The 22761-nt window shown below is 41.0% G+C and overlaps 1 protein-coding gene and 1 long non-coding RNA gene across 3 annotated transcripts in view; one reads left to right on the top strand and one right to left on the bottom strand.

The window, feature by feature from the left end:
- The first annotated feature begins 820 nt into the window (after nt 1-820).
- LOC138033103 (synaptonemal complex central element protein 1-like) overlaps nt 821-22761 on the top strand; it is a 27523-nt gene continuing 5582 nt past the window's right edge. Inside the window, exons 1-10 of one of the 2 annotated variants that reach the window (XM_068880863.1) lie at nt 821-1191; nt 2275-2349; nt 2430-2477; nt 2601-2655; nt 5964-6053; nt 6132-6195; nt 13953-14019; nt 14539-14616; nt 19729-19786; nt 20339-20419. In XM_068880863.1, the coding sequence (XP_068736964.1) occupies nt 2334-2349; nt 2430-2477; nt 2601-2655; nt 5964-6053; nt 6132-6195; nt 13953-14019; nt 14539-14616; nt 19729-19786; nt 20339-20419 (557 nt within the window). In that variant the 5' untranslated portion in view covers nt 821-1191; nt 2275-2333. Of the gene's footprint in view, nt 1192-1484; nt 1597-2274; nt 2350-2429; nt 2478-2600; nt 2656-5963; nt 6054-6131; nt 6196-13952; nt 14020-14538; nt 14617-19728; nt 19787-20338; nt 20420-22761 lie in introns of those variants that run through there. The other variant, XM_068880862.1, reaches the window with a different exon arrangement.
- Nucleotides 1579-22761, bottom strand: part of LOC138033109 (uncharacterized) — a 25035-nt gene continuing 3852 nt past the window's right edge. Inside the window, exons 3-4 of the long non-coding RNA XR_011128570.1 lie at nt 13808-13890; nt 1579-1718 (exon numbers count right to left, since the gene is read on the bottom strand). This is a non-coding gene — a long non-coding RNA (uncharacterized lncRNA). The remainder of the gene's footprint in view (nt 1719-13807; nt 13891-22761) is intronic.

Below are 22761 nucleotides of genomic sequence, written 5' to 3'. Positions count from 1 at the left end.
GCACCCCAAGCACCCCAAGCGATCCAAGCACCTCAAGCAACTCAAGCACCTCAAGTAGCCCAAGCACCTCAAGCACCTCAAGCGCCTCAAGCAACCGAAGCACCTCAAGCAACCCAAGCACCTCAAGCAACCCAAGCACCTCAAGCACCTCAAGCAACCCAAGCACCTCAGGCAACCCAAGCACCTCAAGCACCCCAAGTATCTTAAGCAACCCAAGCACCGCAAGCAACCCAAGCACCGCAAACAACCCAAGCATCTCAAGCAATCGAAGCACCCCAAGCACCTCAAGCGATCCAAGCATCTCAAGCACCAAGTAACCCAAGCATCTCAAGCAACCCAAGCACCTCAAGCACCTCAAGCAACCCAAGCGCCCCAAGCACCTCAAGCACCCCAAGCAACCTAAGCACCTCAAGCACCTCAAGTAACCTAAGCACCTCAAGCAACTCAAGCAACCCAAGCACCTCAAGCAACTCAAGCACCTCAAGTAATCGAAGCACCTCAAGCACCTCAAGAAACCCAAGCACCTCAAGCAACCCAAGCACCTCAAGTAACCTAAGCACCTCAAGCACCTCAAGCAACCCAAGCACCTTAAGCACCTCAAGTAACCCAAGCATCTCAAGCAACCCAAGCACCTCAAGCAACCCAAGCACCTCAAGCACCTCAAGCAACCAAAGCACCTCAAGCACCTCAAGTAACCTAAGCACCTCAAGCATCTCAAGCAACCCAAGCACCTCAAGCACCTCAAGCAACCAAAGCACCTCAAGCAACCCAAGCACCTCAAGCACCTCAAGTAACCTAAGCACCTCAAGCATCTCAAGCAACCCAAGCACCTCAAACAACCCAAGCTCCTCAAGCAATCTAAGCACCTCAAGCACTTCAAGCGCCTCAAGAAACCGAAGCACCTCAAGCACCTCAAGTGATCCAAGCACCTCAAGCAACTCAAGCACCTTAAGTAACCCAAGCACTTCAAGCAACCTAAGCACCTCAAGCATCTCAAGCAACCCAAGCACCTTACGCAACCCACGCATCTCAAGTAAGCTAAGCACTTCCAAGTAACCCAAGGTGCTCAAGCCTCTCAAGCAATCCAAGCACCTCAAGCGACCTAAGCATCTGAAGCAATTTAAGGTCTTCAAGCAAACCAAGGAATCTAAGCGTTTCAAGCTGTCCAAGCGTCTAAGTAAGCTAAGTAAGGTAAGTAAGGTACGTCTTATGTGCACGGTACAATATATGTCCCCATACATAACGTATCTACCCATAGACTCATTTCTACCGCTGGGAGACTTGATCGCGTGCTCGAACAAAAAGTGGCGTGGCGGGAAAAACGCAAACTGCAGAAACTTTCGCGCCATTTTGCCGACCAAAATTGTTAAAATTTTTTCCGCTAGCTAATTTGCTACATTTGCAATGAAAAGCTAGGTACCTTCAATAACCGTGAATAACAATTAAATTAATTCTTCGTTACTATCCAATTTTACCTTCACTGCTTTTTACTTCGGGCAAGTGCAAGGAATTGAAGAATGAGTGGTGTGGCTGGTTCAAGTTCGCCAAATTTCAGGATTGATGTTATCGTCAACTCGCTTCGTGAGCTACAGCAAGGTAGTCGATGTTGTTGTTTTTGTCTTGTCGTAGTGTTTCCTGTCAGCCCCAGCTCTTCGTCACTCTGACTAATGGCTAAAGCTCGAAACGTTTAGCTGACAAATCTCTTTCTTCTCGTTTAACTGTAAAACCAAATTTTTGTGATAAAAAAAAAAAATTAATTCATGCTTAGTGTGAGGGAAATTTGAAAGGTAGTAACACTATTACTACACTCCTCAAACTTTAAAAGACAGTTAAAAGCGCATTATAACTCGATAGACGCACCGCCAAATGCATAAACCATTTTCATTAAATGCAAACTTAATTACTATCATGGCTTCTCCCTTGAGCATTTACAACAAAAACGGTACACAAAAATAAGTAATTAGGGCAAAACGAACGCACGTGCAGAGCAGTTTTCCTTCTCATTAATTAAATTCAATTTCGTCGACGCTGCCGTGTTCAGGGAATCAAAATCCCTTGCTATATATTTTTTCTAAAATATTATAAATGTTTATTTGTTTCATGAAAGGTTGTTTTGTATTTTTTTTTATTTTTATTTTGCAGGATTCAATCAGTAATCACACAGTGTTTCGTTTTCTTCCCAAATACTTTAGTGAACCTCACCAACTAAATAAGTAGTATTGGTCATTGTACACTCAGCCTAATTTTTAAAAACAACAAACGTTTGCCTCGCAGAAAAGGAAAGACTACAGCAGCATTGCAATGAAGAAAGGGCACGCTGTAAATCTTTAGAGATGAAGCTTGATGCGTGTAAGTTTCGTAACTTTTCTTGATCCTAAGTCAAAAGTTTTGAACAATTAAACTCCAGCTTGAGTCTCTTTTTCTTTCAGGTCAAGTTAAATATTTTCAGAGCAAGGAGAGGAACTGTAAGATGCTGGGTAAGTTTTCGTTTGGCAGTCGCCGCAAAAAAGATAGCAAATTAAAGTACGCAGCTCTTACTGTAAGAGCCTCTAGTTTCATTGGATCTGGTTAGGACATAGCTCTCTCGCTTGTTTTCTTAGAAACTGTCAATGCCGCGAAGCAGAAAGTTCTACAAACACAGATACAAGCAAACAGGTAAATTTATTGCTACTTTTATGTGGGTAAGTAGGAAAGTACACAGGATCACTGAAATTGTGGAATGCGGTACATTAATCAGGGGCGGATCTAGGATAAATACGACCGGTTTCTAAAATAACGAAAACGTTTATAGGGGTGTCCGGGGGACATGCTCCCAGGGAACTTTTTGGATTTTAACTCTCCAAAATCCCCTTTCCCGTGTTTCTGACCGAATTCCGTAAAACGGTGGAAAGCGGTATAAATCCGCCCCTGTGAATGAAGCAAAAACTCGAAAGCTCCGATGATATTAAAATCAACAGTTCAAGTTCAAGTGAGAAGCAATTATATCATCTTATTATCAAAACTTAAGGTTATATTGAAGGGGATGTGTAATAAACTTTAGCCACATTGAGTACTGCGGCTGGGAACGGGCTATACGAAATCAAGCGACATGTAAAAATAACTTCTCAACACATCGACGGAAGGTTGAATAAAACAGCAAATAGACTGAAAGGAGGCAGAGATGTGCATAATATTGTTGAAGAAGTATAAAATTGTAGTTTGCGTTGTTGAAAACTTCAGCTTAACAGTGTTTGAAAGGTTGTCTCTATTGTTTGTAACTTAAATTATGAATGTCCAACAGAGATTTTTTTGTAGCAAAGATTTGAGTGACTTGTTATTTAAAAGTATTTTCTGGTTTTACGCTAAGTTACGTAGCTAGTAGGAGCGAGCAATTGGTAAAACTACACAAAATGAACTGCACTGCCGTGACATAGCGAGTACGTGGAGACTGCAGATCAAGGTATACAAATCAAATGAAATGTTGGTTTTTGTGGTAGTGCACTGTAAGTGCACTACACACTATGTCACCGGGTTGTAAGAGTGTAAGATTGTAAGAGTGCAAGAGTGTAAGTCCGTGGTAACAACAGGCCCGCAGCGCGTGCATAACTCACGAACATAAACTGGTCTGTTGGAAGCGTGCTTGAGTTTCAACAAAATGAGCCCCAAAATCGTCAAGAATTTGTGATGCTGAGGAATAATAAAGCAGTTTCTATTTGCAAAACGATGGAATACCCTGGTGATAAATAACCTCGCCTAGGAGAGTAAATTTTTGACTTTGCAGAAACAATGTTCAACCTCAAGAGTTAGGCGATTGTGATCTTTGAGTTGAATTCGCACATTTCTTGTCAATCTTTAAAACGCTTGAAACAAAAGAACACCAAACTAACAAAAACAAAACCCGGTGTCTTTACATCATTTTGACAGAGATGTATCCTTTGTTTTGCGAGAAAACTTGCGAGGTAACTTGATCACGGCGCCCGCTGAATTCGATGTCACTTTCGATTTTGCGATTTACTTGTGCAGCCCGGAAAGTACAATAGAAAATCTGAACGTAGCAAAAATCTCCCAAAATATTTTTCGCCAGTGGTAACTTTTTATATTGTCGGTTCAAAATAAAAGTTGTTTTCATGTCGCAAATTTTGTTGCTGATGGCAAAATGCTTTATATAAGTGCTCCACGGCCAACGTTTGTATAAACGTAACCTTTCCTTGTACTTGTACATGTTCATTCGCCGTGACTTTAACATCTTCAGTTCCCACGGCCTGTTCCCGTCTGACCTTGTAGCTCAGCCGGTAGAGCGGCGGAGATCAAAACGCAAAGGTCGTGGGTTCATATCCCACCCTGGTCAGAGTTTTTCTCTGTCCTTGTGTAGGCCTATTTCCATCGGTAGGGCTAACGCTCACATGGTTCATATGGGATAGAAATATTGCACTTCACATTACACTCTATTCAGTTCCTTCTGAAGACTTCCTTCTGCTTTTCCTAAAAGCTGGGTATCAATAGTTATTTACTTTCGCATCAACATTTGTTTTGCATAAAGCAGGCTAACAAAATCTGCATTTTGCTTAGTTTGCATTTTAAGCATTAAAATAGAATTTTTGGTCCTATGTTTTGTGATGGCAAGGCGTATATTTTGAGGTCACCCATGCAAATACCAACCCTGCCCGACAGGGCTTAACTTCAGTGCAATTTTGTCTTAGAAAGCTGTCAGAGGCTCAGAGTGCACGCTTAAACTTGTGGTCAAAAAGAATTTGTAACGAAACTTGAAAACGACCAACATGCCAGCTTCGAAGCCAATGTTTCTCGATTCCCTTTTATTTTCTTCAATCTGCCTGTGTTTAGTATTTTACTAGTAATCACATGTCTTCTCAGGGGGCTATTTACCAAAGACATCTGCCATGGCACTATAATGATATACGGTACCAAAACAATATCGTGTACTATTAGAGCTACATATTGCGCAAAGATAACTTGAATCTCCTGGAAGACAAAAAGCAGCTCAGTTGACAAATATAGAGCGCTGTGTTACTGCACTACCACACGTACGCAAGGCGTGCCTATTTTTTAATAAGTGGAAAAAGCCGGAGAAAAACCTCTAGAAACAGAGTGACAGGGAGAACCCAGAAACTCAATCCACATATGCCGGGAATCCTATCCTGGTCACAATGCTTTCACCACTCCCTAAATGACGAACAACTTATAAATAAAGGTTAGAACAGTGAGGGCTTCCTAGGGGTTTTGGGGAACAACTGAACATGGCGAATTTGAACTGGGGAACAGTGGAACAATGTCAAAATATTTTAGTGAAAAGGGGAACAAAAACAATTTAAAACAATTTTAGGGATCAAAAATTTGCGGAACAAGTTTGAAAGTGATTTGGGGAACAAGGAAACACAAGCAAATATTTAAAGGGAACAAGCAAACAAGGAGCACCCTACCCCTACCCCTGCCCCGGGAGAGCCTCAATAGTGCGATGTTTTCACAGGGTTACCTTTACGAAATTTAAAAGGGTTTGGGAGAACAGGATCAGGGAAAATTTGACCTGAGAAACAGGCCAGGAAGAAAAGTACATATTTGTAAAGATCACCTGGCAAGGAACAAGTTTAGCTTTGTAATGGAGAGATCTAGCATGAACGCATTTCCGTGAAACGGCAAACGGCAAACCGTCGGCAAAAGGCAGTCTCAGTATCTCTTGAACTTGTATGTTTCCTCTTTAGCAAATCATATTGCTGTTGTGTTAGCCGTAAACGTTGTCGTAGCGTTGAAGTCATTGTAAACGTTGTCGTAGCGTTGGCGTAGCGTTGTCGTATTGTCGTAGCGTTGGCGTAGCGTTGTCGTAGCCGTAAACCATCACCGTTTTTTTAAACTCCCTACTAAATCAAGAACAACGGACAATAAGCAAGGGAAACAAAGACATCCCCAGAAGCCTTATTTTAATTCTTAAGAAAAAACAACACCTAAAATAATTACTGTCTTGTGCCTAGACTTAAAGAGCTCAACGATGAAAAAGGTGTAAAAATCCAAGAACTGCGCAAGGAAATCAGTGAAGAAATAAAGAAGGAACAAACAGAATTGTGAGTGATGATTCGAAACTATATAATGAAAATTGTCCTTGCTCTGATGTATCTCTCTGTTTTACTTAATGTCACCAGGGCGATGTTTGAGGAGCAACTATTTCAGCTTACTGATAAGTTCAGGAACGCGAAAAACTATTATGTAAGTTACAATGACTTCATCATTGTGGTCATTATCATCTTCATTGTATTGAACATCGTCACCATCGTAATCATTTGGGAGCTTGAAGCGGCTATGTCACGTAATTTTAGGGTATTTAGGGGAAATCTTTAGTTAATCACCAGTTTTAAACTCGAAAATGGTAATGTGGGATTCCTTTAATGATAAATTTATCGTTACATCACGTACAAGATGATTCTGAGCAAAACACGACCTTTATCCAGGCGATTTACTATAAACTTGAAAAACGTCGGGCAGACTTTTTTCAAGATTATGCAAATGCAATCCGTTTCAATCTTGTCCATTTGTGTCCATCCATGCTTTTCTTTTCTTTTGCTGAATTTCTTTTGTGTTGTTCAACAATTTTAAATAAGTGGTTATTGCTGAGTTTCGATCTACTTTTTGGGCGTTTTGGGTGACATGAAATTGCGCGAAATAGCCCCTGGAGATATTCATTAAAAAGAAAAGCCGCTGTACAAAATGCGGCCCTGGATTCTCTTTTAAAACCAGTAAACTCATAGGTACGGATAAAATCAGGTAGCGCATTCCGCAACTTAGCTCATACGTAAGAAAAAAGAGAACTAAGACCATAACTGGTTGTTCAAGGTTTATTCAGAACCGGAATGTAATTTCCGCGAAGATCATGCATAAGAAGGGGACGGGAGAGAAAACATATTTTTCATATAAAAAAAACACTTTAAAAAAAAAAAAAAAAAAAAAAGGATAAAAACATAAAAAGAACCACATACTTTTATCAAGTAACACGAGGAAATTTTGAATGCGCTTATTGCATAGAGATGTCGAGCTTGACTTTCGTAGTAAGAGAACAGGTAATCTGCAAATATAAATATCGTAATTCTCTTATTTTACATTAGTATACCGTTTCTTTGACAAGAGAATTACAGCGAAATGAACGCACAACTTTGTTGCGAATTTTCTATGATAAAAACTTGTTCAGAAATGCAAAATCTACGTTAGCAAACACACACCAGGCCTACTCCTGAGTATCTGGCTAGAAATCACTTCCTCTGGCCGCGCCTCAGCCATTCGATGAGGGCCAGTCTCGTGCTTCTTAAGTTGCCTCGCTCAAGCCCAAAAAGAATTCTTGGTACTTCTGCCATTCTATGCATGACAAGGGAAGACTCCCGATTCTCATTTCAGAGTTTTTTTCATAAATGTCGGGCCACCCAGTCCGGATTGCAAACACACACCAGGCCTACTCCTGAGTATCTGGCTAGAAATCACTTCCTCTGGCCGCGCCTCAGCCATTCGATGAGGGCCAGTCTCGTGCTTCTTAAGTTGCTTCGCTCATGCCCAAAAAGAGTTCTTGGGAAGGATTCTTGGGAAGGAATCTTGGGAAGGATTCTCTTTTAAAACCAGTAAACTCATAGGTACGGATAAAATCAGGTAGCGCATGCCGCAACTCAGCTGATACGTAAGAAAAAAGAGAACTAAGACCATAACTGGTTGTTCCATGTTTTTTGAGGAATATAATGTAACTTCCGCGAAGATCATGCATAAGAAGGGGACGGGAGAGAAAAAGTATTTTTCATATACGCAGAAAAACCCTTTTTTTAAAATAAAGAAAAAAGGAAAGAAACATGAAAAGAACCACATACTTTTATCAAGTAACACGAGGAAATTTTGAATGCGCTTATTGCATAGAGATGTCGAGCTTGACTTTCGTAGTAAGAGAAAACAGTAATCTGCAAATATAAATATCGTTGGTCTCTTATTTTCATGATTATACCGTTTCTTTGGCACGAGAATTGCAGCGAAATGAAAGCACGACTTTGTCGCGAATTTTCTATGATAAAATTTGTTCAGAAATGCAAAATCTACGTTAGCAAACACACACCAGGCCTACTCCTGAGTGTCTGGCTAGAAATCACTTCCTCTGGCCGCGCCTCAGCCATTCGATGAGGGCCAGTCTCGTGCTTCTTAAGTTGCTTCGCTCATGCCCAAAAAGAGTTCTTGGTAATTCTGCCATTCTATGCATGACAAGGGAAGACTCCCGATTCTCATTTCAGAGTTTTTTTCATAAGTGTCGGGCCACCCAGTCCTACCTGCAAAATAAGGCCTCGTTTGAAGGTTTTAGCTTTCGCAAATTGCCCAGATTGTGTCAGTAGGTCCTGGAATTCAACCACAGAAAGGCCCGAGAGACAACTTCACTCGTGAACCGCCATGTTTACAACAGAGCATTTTAGGCAGCCCAGTCTGCATGAAACCATCTCTCGCCTCTGTCTCAGACAAGACCAGACACGCGCGGCTCTCAGTTTACATTTATGCCTATAAAATCAACTGAAATGTCAATTGCTGGAACAAAAAAAAAACAACAACCAGCATGTTAATTTTTTTTGGTACGCTAGGTATCGAAGGGCCAGAACATTTGCGCATGCGCTGACGGAATGTTTGAACAACAGAAAAAAACGCAGTACCTCCAGACACCGGCGCTGGAGCGTCGTACCAAACGAGTCATCCCGGGATTTCGGCCCGTGCGATCGCTTTTGGACGCAGTTGGCCCTTCGCTGCTTTCTGCTACCGACCTTGCCTCCCGGTACGGCATTGAGGGAGAGATATGTCGGCCCCTAGACCATATGTGACAAATCCCACGCCTACTCACAGCTCCAAACCGCCCTTGTCAATACAGCATAAGAATTAGATAGCTTATATATTGAAGAGGAAAGTCATTTTATCTGTCATATGGTAAGCACTAGAGTAGCAGATTACAGAGTGTGCGCAAGCGCCCCTCTAAAGGTAACATAAATACAGTCATAAGCTTTCTCCGAATAATGACCGGAGCTAATATCTTCGTGACATTACATATACAGCTAAAATACACAGCATATACAGATACATACAAATTACATAATATTTAAAGGTATATTCATTAAAAAGAAAACTCGCTGTACCGAATGCAGCCCTGGATTCTCTTTTAAAACTAGTAAACTCATAGTTACGGATAAAATCAGGTAGCGCATGCCGCAACTTAGCTGATACGTAAGAAAAAAGAGAACTAAGACCATAACTGGTTGTTCCAGGTTTATTGAGGAACAGAATGTAATTTCCGCGAAGATCATGCATAAGAAGGGGACGGGAGAGAAAAAGTATTTTTCATATACGCAGAAAAACCCTTTTTTTAAAATAAAGAAAAAAGGAAAGAAACATGAAAAGAACCACATACTTTTATCAAGTAACACGAGGAAATTTTGAATGCGCTTATTGCATAGAGATGTCGAGCTTGACTTTCGTAGTAAGAGATCAGGTAATCTGCAAATATAAATATCGTTATTCTCTTATTTTACATTATTATACCGTTTCTTTGACACAAGAATTACAGCGAAATGAACGCACGACTTTGTCGCAAATTTTCTATGATAAAAACTTGTTCAGAAATGCAAAATCTACGTTAGCAAGCACACACCAGGCCTACTCCCGAGTATCTAGCTAGAAATCACTTCCTCTGGCCGCGCTTCAGCTATTCGATGAGGGCCAGTCTCGTGCTTCTTAAGTTGCCTCGCTCAAGCCCAAAAAGAATTCTTGGTACTTCTGCCATTCTATGCATGACAAGGGAAGACTCCCGATTCTCATTTCAGAGTTTTTTTCATAAGTGTCGGGCCACCCAGTCCTACCAGCAAAATAAGGCATCGATTGAAGGTTTTAGCTTTCAAAAATTGCCCAGATTGTGTCAGTAGGTCCTGGAATTCAACCACAGAAAGGCCCGAGAGACAACTTCACTCGTGAACCGCCATGTTTACAACAGAGCATTTTAGGCAGCCCAGTCTGCATGAAACCATCTCTCGCCTCTGTCTCAGACAAGACCAGACACGCGCGGTTCTCACGTTACGTTTATGCCTATAAAATCAACTGAAATGTCAATTGCTGGAACAAAAAAAAAACAACAACCAGCATGTTAATTTTTTTTGGTACGCTAGGTATCGAAGGGCCAGAACATTTGCGCATGCGCTGACGGAATGTTTGAACAACAGAAAAAAACGCAGTACCTCCAGACACCGGCGCTGGAGGGTCGTACCAAACGAGTCATCCCGGGATTTCGGCCCGTGCGATCGCTTTTGGACGCAGTTGGCCCTTCGCTGCTTTCTGCTACCGACCTTGCCTCCCGGTACGGCATTGAGGGAGAGATATGTCGGCCCCTACACCATATGTGACAAATCCCACGCCTACTCACAGCTCCAAACCGCCCTTGTCAATATAGCGTAAGAATTAGTTAGCTTATATATTGAAGAAAAAAGTCATTTTATCTGTCATATGGTAAGCACTGGAGTCGCAGATTACAAAGTGGGGGCATGCGCCCTTCTAAAGGTAACATACATACAGTCATAAGCTTTTTCCGAATAACTACAGGAGCTAATATCTTCGAGACATTACATTTACAGCTAAAATACATAGCATATACAGATACCTACTAAATACATAACATTTAAAGATATATTCAGTTCATTAAAAAGAAAAGCCGCTGTACAAAATGCAGCCCTGGATTCTCTTTTAAAACCAGTAAACTCATAGGTACGGATAAAATCAGGTAGCGCATTCCGCAACTTAGCTGATACGTAAGAAAAAAGAGAACTAAGACCATAACTTGTTGTTCCAGGTTTATTGAGGAACAGAATGTAATTTCCGCGAAGATCATGCATAAGAAGGGTACGGCAGAGAAAAAGTATTTTTCATATACGCAGAAAAACACTTAAAAAAAAAAAAAAAGAAAGGAAGAAACATAAAAGGAACCACATACTTTTATCAAATAACACAAGGAAATTTTGAATGCGCTTATTGCATAGAGATGTCGAGCTTGACTTTCGTAGTAACAGAACAAGTAATCTGCAAATACATACATCGTTATTCTCTTATTTTACATTAGTATACCGTTTCTTTGACAAGAGAATTACAGCGAAATGAACGCACGACTTTGTCGCAAATTTTCTATGATAAAAACTTGTTCAGAAATGCAAAATCTACGTTAGCAAGCACACACCAGGCCTACTCCCGAGTATCTAGCTAGAAATCACTTCCTCTGGCCGCGCTTCAGCTATTCGATGAGGGCCAGTCTCGTGCTTCTTAAGTTGCCTCGCTCAAGCCCAAAAAGAATTCTTGGTACTTCTGCCATTCTATGCATGACAAGGGAAGACTCCCGATTCTCATTTCAGAGTTTTTTTCATAAGTGTCGGGCCACCCAGTCCTACCAGCAAAATAAGGCATCGATTGAAGGTTTTAGCTTTCGCAAATTGCCCAGATTGTGTCAGTAGATCCTGGAATTCAACCACAGAAAGGCCCGAGAGACAACTTCACTCGTGAACCGCCATGTTTAAAACAGAGCATTTTAGGCGTCCCAGTCTGCATGAAACCATCTCTCGCATCTGTCTCAGACAAGACCAGACACGCACGGTTCTCACGTTACGTTTATGCCTATAAAATCAACTGAAATGTCAATTGCTGGTACAAAAAAAAAACAACCAGCATGTTAATTTTTTTGGTACGCTAGGTATCGAAGGGCCAGAACATTTGCGCATGCGTTGACGGAATGTTTGAACTAGAGATAAAACGCAGTTCCTCTGGACACCGGCGCTGGAGGGTCGTACCAAACGAGTCATCCCGGGATTTCGGCCCGTGCGATCACTTTTGGACGCAGTTGGCCCTTCGCTGCTTTCTGCTACTGACCTTGCCTCCCGGTACGGCATTGTGGGAGAGATATGTCGGCTCCTAAACCATGTGTGACAAATCCGACGCCTACTCACTGCTCCAAACCGCCCTTGTGAATATAGCGTAAGAATTAGATAGCTTATATATTCAAGAGAAAAGTCATTTTATCTGTCATATGGTAAGCACTGGAGTCGCAGATTACAAAGTGTGCGCATGCGCCCTCCTAAAGGTAACATACATACAGTCATAAGCTTTTTCCGAATAACTACAGGAGCTAATATCTTCGAGACATTACATTTACAGCTAAAAAACATAGCATATACAGATACCTACTAAATGATGACGACGGCTAAGTGAAGAACGAGTAAAAATATAACTTAGTGTTGTTTTAATCCCTTCTCCATTAGCCAAAGCCTTTGAGCTTGGAAATGTGTGCAAACTTTCTTGGAACAAACCTGGTTTTGAAGGGGAAGGAAGTTTGGTGGGAAAATTGATAAGTCGTCGCCAGGTGGTATCGTTCTCACATCGATGTCAGGACCATAACTCTGTCCAGTGGATAGGTCACTATCCAGAGTGTAGAATAAATTATACTTCACGGTAAACGTTGTCCAAGTTTTTCGTACACACCCTTACTTAGATGTGTACTTACTCATGGTTACGGGAGGAAATAAATCATTGCACAGACTGTTAGATAGTAGCTTATTTCACAGGCCCCCCGTTGTTAAACGATTGATAGCGCTATCCACCGGATAAATCACTATCCAGTGGATAAGTCAAAGCGAAACCAATTTATCCAGTGGATAGCGTTTTGAACAACTGTGGCCAGAATGAAAGTTAAATGGCCTTTCAAAGGTTTATAAATCGTATACAGAGCTTGGGCTTCCTGTGGTCCATCATTGCGCAATTCAATATATAAATTTCATATGTTCCAAAATCATTTCATTCACCTTTCATGGGATGTAACTTTTACTCAGTCGCAATTGGACGGCTCCACCTGGCTTGAAAGTTCAGTTGGTAGGGCAGCTTAGTGTGTTCTCGTGGTCATGGATTCGAAACTCGTTTAACGCCTGAAAATTTTTAGGCTTGCTTGCGACTCAGGGTTATCGTTAAGCGCCCTCTGCTGGCGAAATTCGTCGGCTGAGTCTGAGGCAATCTGGATTTTGGCCAGTGATCGTTTGGTATGAAAAGGGAAACGAACGATTCTGAGGTGAATCACTTGCTATCAATTGATATTGAATATATAGTCGAACTGAAAAGATTCGACTAAAATGATTTCCGCCTACCTCAAGTTTTGGTAGCTCTAAGAGAAGTTAACTGATTCAAATGAAATATTGTTTCGAGCCCTTGTATACCGTTTTTTCTTTCGCCATAATTTTGTTTTCGCGAGGCTTGGGAGCCCCGCATTCGAGGCGTTGCTAAAGAGGGGAACAAGATGTCGTAACCAGTACACGTGGGAGGAAGACTCTGTTTCTTTATTCGACCAAAGGTCATCGAAAATAATGATTTTGTATAAAAGCGTCTTGTTGCTTTTTGTATCTCAGAGGCCTCAGATTACACCAGAGGGTACCAAATCAAATTCAAAATTTCCCAGGGGAGACTCCCCGCACCTTCTATCAGCCGGCTTACTTAACTTTTCAACCTTCATGCAATTTCCTTAGGTACAACCCTGGCGACGCTTATGATAATTGCAATAATCTTTCCAAGTCTTATTTCATCATCATCAAATAACCGTCAACCTCATTATCGTGATCATTATAGTTACTATGCAAACTCAGATTTTCATTGGTAATTAACTCCCTTGGGATTGTAGTAATTTAGTATATAACGGAGTGTTTTGTGCCACACCCTGTCACTCAAGTTGAGGCCGTGAACGCTGGTGGTCATGTTTTGTCCTCCCACCCTCCCTCCCTCTAGTAAGTCGGGTGGTATCATGTACCTTCATTTTCGCCCGTCTCTGGGCTCTTCCCAGGCCAGAGCGTCTTTCGCCACACCTTATTTGCATCTCATGTATAGCAATACCTAGGGAGGAATATTACACTATTATCTTCATAGCTGTGATTTTCATTATTATTTAATTTTAGACGGAAGAGAATGTGCAGCAGGAAATTGAACATTGGAGTAAACAAGCGGAGTGTGTAAAAAATGACGGTTGGTTTTGTACTGCATTGCCCATAAAGCATTGACTATTTCCCCACTTATCCATAAACTTGTTGCCAACGAAGAAGCTAAACAACCAGCGTAAAAGTACTAGTGCTTTACGCAAAGCTATATTTTTGCTAGAATAAACTGACACGACTAAAGATACAGATGTGTATATCACTTGTGCTTGTGGTTATCGCAATAAGTTCTGAAAACCTGGAACGCAATGCCAAAAGCAGAACTCATGGCGTCCTCCAACACGACAGGCACAAAGAAACTTTGAAAATAACCATAGGGAATTATTAAGAGGGAGCAACGAAAGGCTTAGCATCTTGCTCAATACCCACAAGTGTGTGCATTTAGAATTGGCTTGATCAACCACGCTCGATGCCGCCAGAGAAATTTACGCAGCTGACATGATGACCGTGCATATCTCACAGGGAGAAATTAGGATATATATTCTCCCCAGAGGAAAAAGTACCCGAACTAATTAAACGTACTGAGCAAAAACGTTCTCCCCATTTACAGTTTCAAGGGAGGACGGTGTTTTGCAAGAACTAACTACAACGTTTCACCAGTTAGAGATGGAAAACAAACGCGCAAAAGGTTAGTGCTCTCACAGAGCGGCAGTATTAAATGTTTTCATTTTGTAGGATTCAACATGGCCTCCTGAAAAATGCTAAAAGCTCCGACGAAATCCAGAGATTTCGTCAACTTGTGATTGGTCATCAGTGAGAGTGACTTTTACAGATAGGATAGTGAGTGATTCAGAGCTTGTGACACCTGTTTATCTTTCAACCACAGTTCGATGAAACGCCTTTACATCAAAATTACAGTTTAATTGTATTTTTTTGTGAAAAAGATTTCGTTTCTTCTTGTAGGCCAACTTTTGGTTTTCATTCGGGTGATCGACCGCCATGTTTTTAATCAAAAGCAACGAAATAATTTGCAAAAGAAAAGAGTATTGTGAGGCCCCAACCCGTTTCAAGTTTCAACACTTTCAAGAACTGGATTAAAGGATTGACTCTAGAAAACTTAATCACCAAGCCGCTATGTTATGATTGATACCATGTAAAATGGGCTCAATTTTGTGACGTAGCATGTTACCACGGCAACAAGCAAGCAAGAGGTTATCAGGGGAACCCAACGGAAGATTTCGCGAAATATCTGTTCGGAGGAACTGTTTCCTATAAATTTGGAATCCTTCGCTTCGCGATCCCCTAGAATTTTCGAGGTTCGTGTAAAGCAATCATGCTACTAAAACATCGCCTAAACGATTCGCAACCGAGAGAACAGTGACCCGGAAAGGCTATTTTCGCCATTTTTGGCACTAAAAGGTCCTCTAGCATTTTCCGCAAGCAAACAGTTCGCAGGGAAGTTCGTGGTAGGTAACTTTCAGCTATCAATTTCTGATACAAATATTTTATTCACTAAAACTTTCTCACACTTTAGGTTTCAGCTACGAAGGCCGAATAGATCAGTACACTTTCAGAACACTTTATTTATAGGGTGCATAATTACAGTAGAAAAAAACTGTACTCTCCCTTATGGCCCTATTAAACTAAAACTAGAAGACTAAAAATGTCGCCGAATAAGCTAATTACCTCTGCCAATATTGAAGATGTCAGGCGTAAATTTGCACTTTATTAAATCAAAGTAACTTGTTCTGAATTTTTTTGCACTTGAAAAGCAGACAAAGTCTCTATTGCTGGTAGCATCATTCTAGAGTTTAATAGCATTATAAAAGAACATACGTTTCATGCTATTGGTATGTGGAAGAGGAAGGCGATAAGGTAACCGAGACCATGTATCAAATGGCTTACTATATTGAAAGATGAGAGTTTCTGGATCAAGTAATCCGGTGCACGTTCCTAAAGAATTTTTTTAAACATAGTCGCCTTTCTATACATAAATAGTTGATGGGTAGCCATGGCAAAGTTCTAGATTGAGAAGGAGCATTAAGAATAATACGCGCACATCGTTTTTGAACTATAAAAATGTCGTTCAACAGTCTTGCATAACAATTTCCCCAAACAGACACACAATACTCAAGAATAGGTTTGATACTAGCATTAAATGAAATTATACGATATTTGACTGGCAAGAATATTTTAATGCGGGCCTGAGAACAGCAACTGACGCGCTTTAAAAGTTTTTTTTCTAAGTTTGGTCACATGAGATGACCAAGAAAGGGAGGGGTCAATTATCAGGCCCAAGAGACGTTCCTCTTCAGTTTGTTCAAGTTGCCTCAGTACCATCCAGCCACAATGACAGTGCACATTCTTCACAGCGGGACAACTTCTGTCGAGTACCAATGACCATATACTTTGTCTTTTCCGTGTGAGCTACCATACCATGATCTTAAGTCCATGCCTCCATATTAGAAAGATCCTGTTGAAGTTGTAACTAAACATCGGTCGGAGATGTGGCAATAGCATAAAAAGTAGCATCGTCAGCAAATAAGCCATTTCTATTCTTCCAGGAAAGGGGTAGGTCGTTGACAAAAGGAAGGAAGAGGACAGGGCCTAAAATTGAGCCCTGTGGAACACCAGAAAGCAATACTTCGGTATCAGATGCAGAACCTGCGATATTTACGCATTGGCGGCGGTTGATAGATAGCTTCTGAACCAAAGTAGTGTTGAAGAAGAGCAACCATACGTCTGAGTCGTCGGTCATTTTAATCAACATAGACTCAGTTGACTGATGAGGTCGAAACCCAGATTGCGTTGAGACAATAAGGTTATCTGAGCGGAAATACAGCATTAATTGGATGCATATGTGACTTTCGAGTAGCTTAGAAATAATTGGAAGAAGGGAGATCGGACGAAAATTGTTCGGATCAAAAGCTATTCCAGATTTGTGAACAGGCGTTACACGTGCTAGTTTAAGAGCAGAAGGACAGATATAAGACTAAATGCTACAATTAAAAAAAATACTTTCAAAAATAGATGGAGAGATGAGCTTCAGTAATGACGCGCTTATTCCATCGACACCCCTAGCAACATTAGTGGGGAGCGATTTAATCAACTTATCTAACGAAATCACATCGAGAAGTGGAATTTCAAAGTTTGTCGTAGATGGTTTCCTGACGTTCACAAAGTTCGTAATGTGTGATACCTCGGGATTAAGAGATTGATTATTGTCAACAATAGATGATGCGATGGAGACAAAATGCTTGTTAAATTTGTTTGCTGAATCACGAGAATCCCTCATTTTGTTTTGCATTGATTTCTCCTTGCCACTAGGACTGAGCTTTTTTCAATTGCCAGCGACTTGGCTTTGTTTACCATATGCGCAACTTTTGTTCTAGCCTTGTTGTAGGTTCCACTTGGGATTTTCCCTTGATCGAATAATCTTTTGAGGCGATCACGATGCTTGATCGCTTGCAGATCAAATTTTCCTAGCTGAAAAAATATGTCTTCAAACCGTCTTTTTCCTTTACAAGGAACTCAGCTCAGAGAAACGACCATCTGAGGCTTTAAGTTGAAATTCGTGGTTGGGTACCCCTGGTTTAAAAGCACCCTACAATAGATTTCGCCTTTAACTGCTTATTTCAGTATCGGAAACGAACTCGAGGACCCCAATTGTTATCGCTGGAAAGCAATCAGCAGGCTAAGTCGAACAGTTTTGCAAAGTTTAAAATTCTCTGAATCGGATTCGGAGCTAACTTCACAATTGGGAAATTTAATTGATTCTAAAACTGCGTCAGAAAATGGGTTTGAACCTCGCAGAGAGTTTTATCTTAGCCTGATGATTACTTTACAGCAATAAAATGGGGTTCAACTCTAGGATATTCTTTTGAAGGCAAAATAATAGACGGTTTTTAGCCTGTGTAGCTGGCGGTATTGTTGGCGCGAGAGGCAAATGCCGCGCGGAGAATGGGGAGACAGCGCCCCACCCCATTCTCCTTGCCAACAATACCGCCAGCTATGCAGGCTAGGCGGTTTTAGATGGCTTTCCCGTTGCTTTCGTGATCTGTCATACTATGTTACAATAATGAGTGAATTTCACTGAACAAAAATTGGTGTTTTATATGGTACAGCTAGTGTATATAATTGACAATTATTGGATTCGGTTTTCGCGTGATAGCGGTATATATCAAGGCCAAAGTTTGTGTTATCTGCCGCAGCCGAAGGCTGACGCAAATAACACAAACTGAGGCATTGGTAATTATCGCTATCATGCGAAAACCGAATCCAATAATTGTTTTATTTGGCAAGAGGACTGACTCATCCATTTCTTTGGATGAGCGGCAAATCAAAGAATGTTTCTCCGGCTGGCTGAGTCTTCTTTCCTCTTCTCTGCTGGTTTGTGTGTTAGGTGACGTCACTTCTGCATGCATAAAACTATTTTCTGTAGGTAAGACGTCAATTCTACATATATAAAATCTATTGTCTGTAGGTATGACGTAAGAGAAACAGAGCAAGCAAATTAGCTGCGTGCTTATAGCTAATCAAAATCGAGCTGGTGACACCAATGTATAATTATAGATAATAATGCTGCAGTACATTTCGTTGAAGTGACCACATTTATCGTTGATAACCACAGTAACGATGTATTGAAGTCAGTGGGCGTTATTTTAGTTTGTTGAGGGAATGAAAGTATCGTCAATGTGCCGAAATTTGACCCGGACTACCCCCTTTCAAGAGAAAATGTAAACGGAAAGAAAATACAAAACTCTGACTGATAAGCCACTGGTCTCAGTGAAATTCGTGCACGATGTAAAGTGAGAAAGCAAGACACTACAATCTCCCTTTGCACCAGACCGCGGGAATCGAAAGATCCCTGATATGTCTAAATTGTATGCAGAAAGAAACGAAATTGTAACTTAAAACTGATCTGCCATGGTACTCATCAAGAAAATTAACGCGATATTGCTCGCGTCATATTGAAGTTTCTCGCATTTTTGTCTCGCGTTCTTCTCGTGTTTAAAAAGAAAAGTTGGAAAACTGACATCAGTTTGTTAAATCTATCTATCCATCTACAATGTATCTACTTATGATTCAGATTCTACTCAAGGGCAAAGTGTATAATTTCAATCGGTCACGTGAATCATGGGCACTTGGCGCTTATTAAAACTATGCTGGCATCCTCGAACTGTTTTCTTTTTTTCTCGCGTGGGGTCTAGATGAGGGTCTTGTTTGTTTTGTCCTTGCTCAAGACCTTTGACAATCTCCCCTCAATTCCACGCACTAACCATTATAATTAAATTACCGCAAGTATACTTGAACATCTCCCTTCCCCTCGGCAGCATTTATAACTGGTAAACTAGGTTTTTACGTTGTTCATAGCGCAGCGCATTCTGGTTAAATGCAATGCATTCTGGTTAAACTTATTCGTTCCGTTAAAAAGTGGTGAATTCGAGAATTCGTCGCAGGTTATATAGTTTACTTTAGATCCAGATTATGTTGCTGCTCGCTCGCTTTGCTCGCTCCGTAGCAATAACATTACCGTTACATGAAAAAGGGGTTATAGAGTTAGTCCTTGTATTAGGGCAGTGTCTGGATTTGTTGGAACTGGTTTGATCCACCCTAAGTTCCAAAGGATCAGTTTGAGGTCGTGTCTTTGTTTGGGAACACCAATATGACTTCCGCGACGTCACGTTAATCCCCTCTTTGTTGCGAAAACGGGTGTGGCCGTGAAGTTATATCTGGGAGGAGAGAAACCCCATACTGAAGGATGAACAAGGGAATAACTGCTTCATTTTCTTTCTCTTAGATGAAGTTAACAACAAGTTTGAATTTGGTCTGACACATGAGGAGCTCAAGTCCACCTTGTAAGCATTCAGTTTTGCCTGGGTCTTTGCTGGATAACACATCGTACTGTAAATTCGGTACTGTCGAGATTTAGCGTAATTTCGGGTCAGTTCAACTGCATTATGACAACTGAAAACCATATTTAAAATGCATGTTCAAAACCATGCGAATGTATTTAATACCGACTTTATATTTCACACCAAAGTAGCTGTTAGCTGAGGAATACGTCCGGCCCAGGTTGCACGAAGTATGGTTACCGTTAAATACCATAGGCGGAAACCTACAGATGTGGATACCTCGGAACCGTTAGCTCGGCTTTACAAGTTTCGAGAAACCGGTCCCTGATAGCTGAGCACTCAACGTTGTTTTAAATTAAAATGAATGCAATTTCACTAAATTGCTAAGATTTGAATGTACTTATCTTAGCACTTCTGCTTGTGAATGGGCTAATGACCAATCCTGCCGATCAATACTTTCAAACGAAAAGTAAGGACAAGGGTAACGTTTCAAACTGGTAACAAGTGGGAATCGTATATCCCTACTTATCATTCTTGGTTTATTTTACGCACTAGGAAGGTTTTTGAGGAAATGAATCAAGAGACAAAGGATAAACTTGAAATATCCAAACAGCAACTGGAGCAAGATTTGAAAAGGTAACCAATGAAAGGTCAAATCTATGCAATACTAATCCCGCGTTCGCAAGACACTCTTCGGCAAATAATGATTATGGAGAGTTTTGATAAGTGCATATGTTGCCGGTAAAATCCATTCTCAGGTTGGGGTGGGGGTGGGTGGGGAATCCGTTTCTACCTACTTTAAATTTGTGTTCCTTATTTTACATAGGTTGCTGATATACACTCGACCTTATCAACCCCTTACAAAAGGGTTGAAGAAACCTTTACCTTCCCTCAAGCTCTGTCTCACTCATCTCAACACATCTTCTTAATGTTTCGTATCATCTTATCGGTTTCTGTATCCATAGACTTATCCATCCGGTGCGGTAGTCCATCGATATATCGATGATGACTTGTAGATGTGAGTAGTTAGTTACATTTCGTTTGTTCGGCAGGTTCGTTTGTGGGCCATTAGGGCCGCAATTGAGCGGCAGCGGCGTCCACAGCTGTCACAAGGAAAGTTATCATGATCCGGAACAGTGTCTTCTTTGTGTGCCTTTTCGTAGTCACTTCATCTGCTATCTTCCACTCTGGCTCTGTTCGTCACAGTGGGCAACGTCCACTCCACTCATCTTCAGGTGGCGTTTTAATATATCCTTGAATCTCAGCTTTTGTTCCCCAGGTTTCCTTTTTTCCTGTTGCAGCTCTCCATAGAGCAGAGCGGCAGTTTGGGTATATGTTCATCTGGCATCCTCCTCACGTGTCCAGCCCATCGAGTAGTAGTAGTAGTAGCAGCAGTAGTAGTAGTAGTAGTAGTAGTAGTAGTAATAGTAGTAGTAGTAGTAGTAGTAGTAGTAGTAGTAGTAGTAGTAGTAGTAGTAGTAGTAGTAGTAGTAGTAGTAGTAGTAGTAGCAGCAGTAGTAGTAGTAGTAGTAGTAGTAGTAGTAGTATCAAGCTTTATTTACGGTATCACTTCACTAAAAATGCTCTCCCAGTTAGCTGTTTAAATAACAAATTTTAAAGCCAAGTACACTAATACTAAAAAAACTTATCTATATATTAAGAAAACTATCCTATCATTAATTACACAAAAACAAAATCAACGCAGAATGTATATTATATAACTAAAATAGGTTATATCACAACTACCTCAAGGCAATCCCCGGTTCAAAGCCAGGGCAGACTTGAAAGAGTTGAGATTTGTCTCCTCATTTAGCTCATTTTCTAGGCCATTCCACATGCCTGCCCCCTATAGCTAAAAGCTTGCTTAACAGCTTCAGTACGGGGCCTATGTAACTACAAAAACACTGTTTGAGGCACCTCGTACGTTATAGGAATGAATCCTGGAGGTTGGTTTGAAAAGGTTCTTTAAACTCTCAGGATAAGGGTTATTCAGAGATTTGAAAACACTTATTGCGAGCTGCTCGTAACTGAAAGGCTGTTATAAGGGCTTCCACGCTATCGGTACCAACTTGATTCAGGACTTCTACGTCTGGCACTTTATCCTGCCACTTAAGGACGTTCGCGCGAAAAATTTTCAACATTGATCTTTTTCTGAAACTTTTACCACTGTAAGATGATGAGTTAGTTATGTCAGAAATGTAAAAAAAAAATGGGGGGTCACCGACTTCGTTTTGGAGAGAACATGCCCGGAAAAACACCCAAAATGTGACAAAATCGGGCTTCGTTAGCGAATAAGGCCAGTGTCTGTAAACCCAAATATATAGCAATTAAATCTTTGAAGTGAAATCTTCTCTGCCAAATATTGTTTAAGTGGACTTATTAAGTGAATTTAGTCAACTGGTGAGGTTCCTTAAAGATCAAGTTCGCATTTAGCGACCACAGTTTCACGCGCCTTGCAGCCGCAAGATGGCAGGATTTGATGTCCCGTGAGCAGAAATCTTGAATTTTTTTTTAACTTCCCACTTTGATTTTTTGTTCATTTTTGGACAACGTGGAGATAATTGTAAATAAAATCCATTTCTGGAAAGAAAAATAGGGGTCACCAAACATCCAAGACCGTTAAATCCAGGCAAAGCTATAGCAATGGCCTTTTGCCCTATCATTTCTCTTAGCGCGCGCGCTCGTGTATGACGTGGCGAGTGCATTTGCGTGCGCAGTAAGGATGCGCAGAAACAATTGGCGCGAACGTCCTTAATACGCAGCAGTTGTCGGAGGTGTGGAGTCTGGATTATGGTGAGCTTTCGGTTTTGTTTCCGGTAGAGGGTCATAGATTCAACAGAGTACAGCAGACATGGGAGGACAGCAACATTATACACTTTGATCTTCGTTGAGAGCCGGATGTCATGGCGTGACCAGAGACGCTTATATAGAGCACCATAGGCTTTTGTAGCTGCTTGGATCCTTCGATCTTCTTCCGG

The sequence above is a fragment of the Montipora capricornis genome, chromosome 14 (genome assembly GCF_036669925.1).
Source record: "Montipora capricornis isolate CH-2021 chromosome 14, ASM3666992v2, whole genome shotgun sequence".
NCBI classification, from domain to species: Eukaryota; Metazoa; Cnidaria; class Anthozoa; order Scleractinia; family Acroporidae; genus Montipora; species Montipora capricornis.
This window is presented reverse-complemented; position numbering and strand designations above follow the sequence as displayed.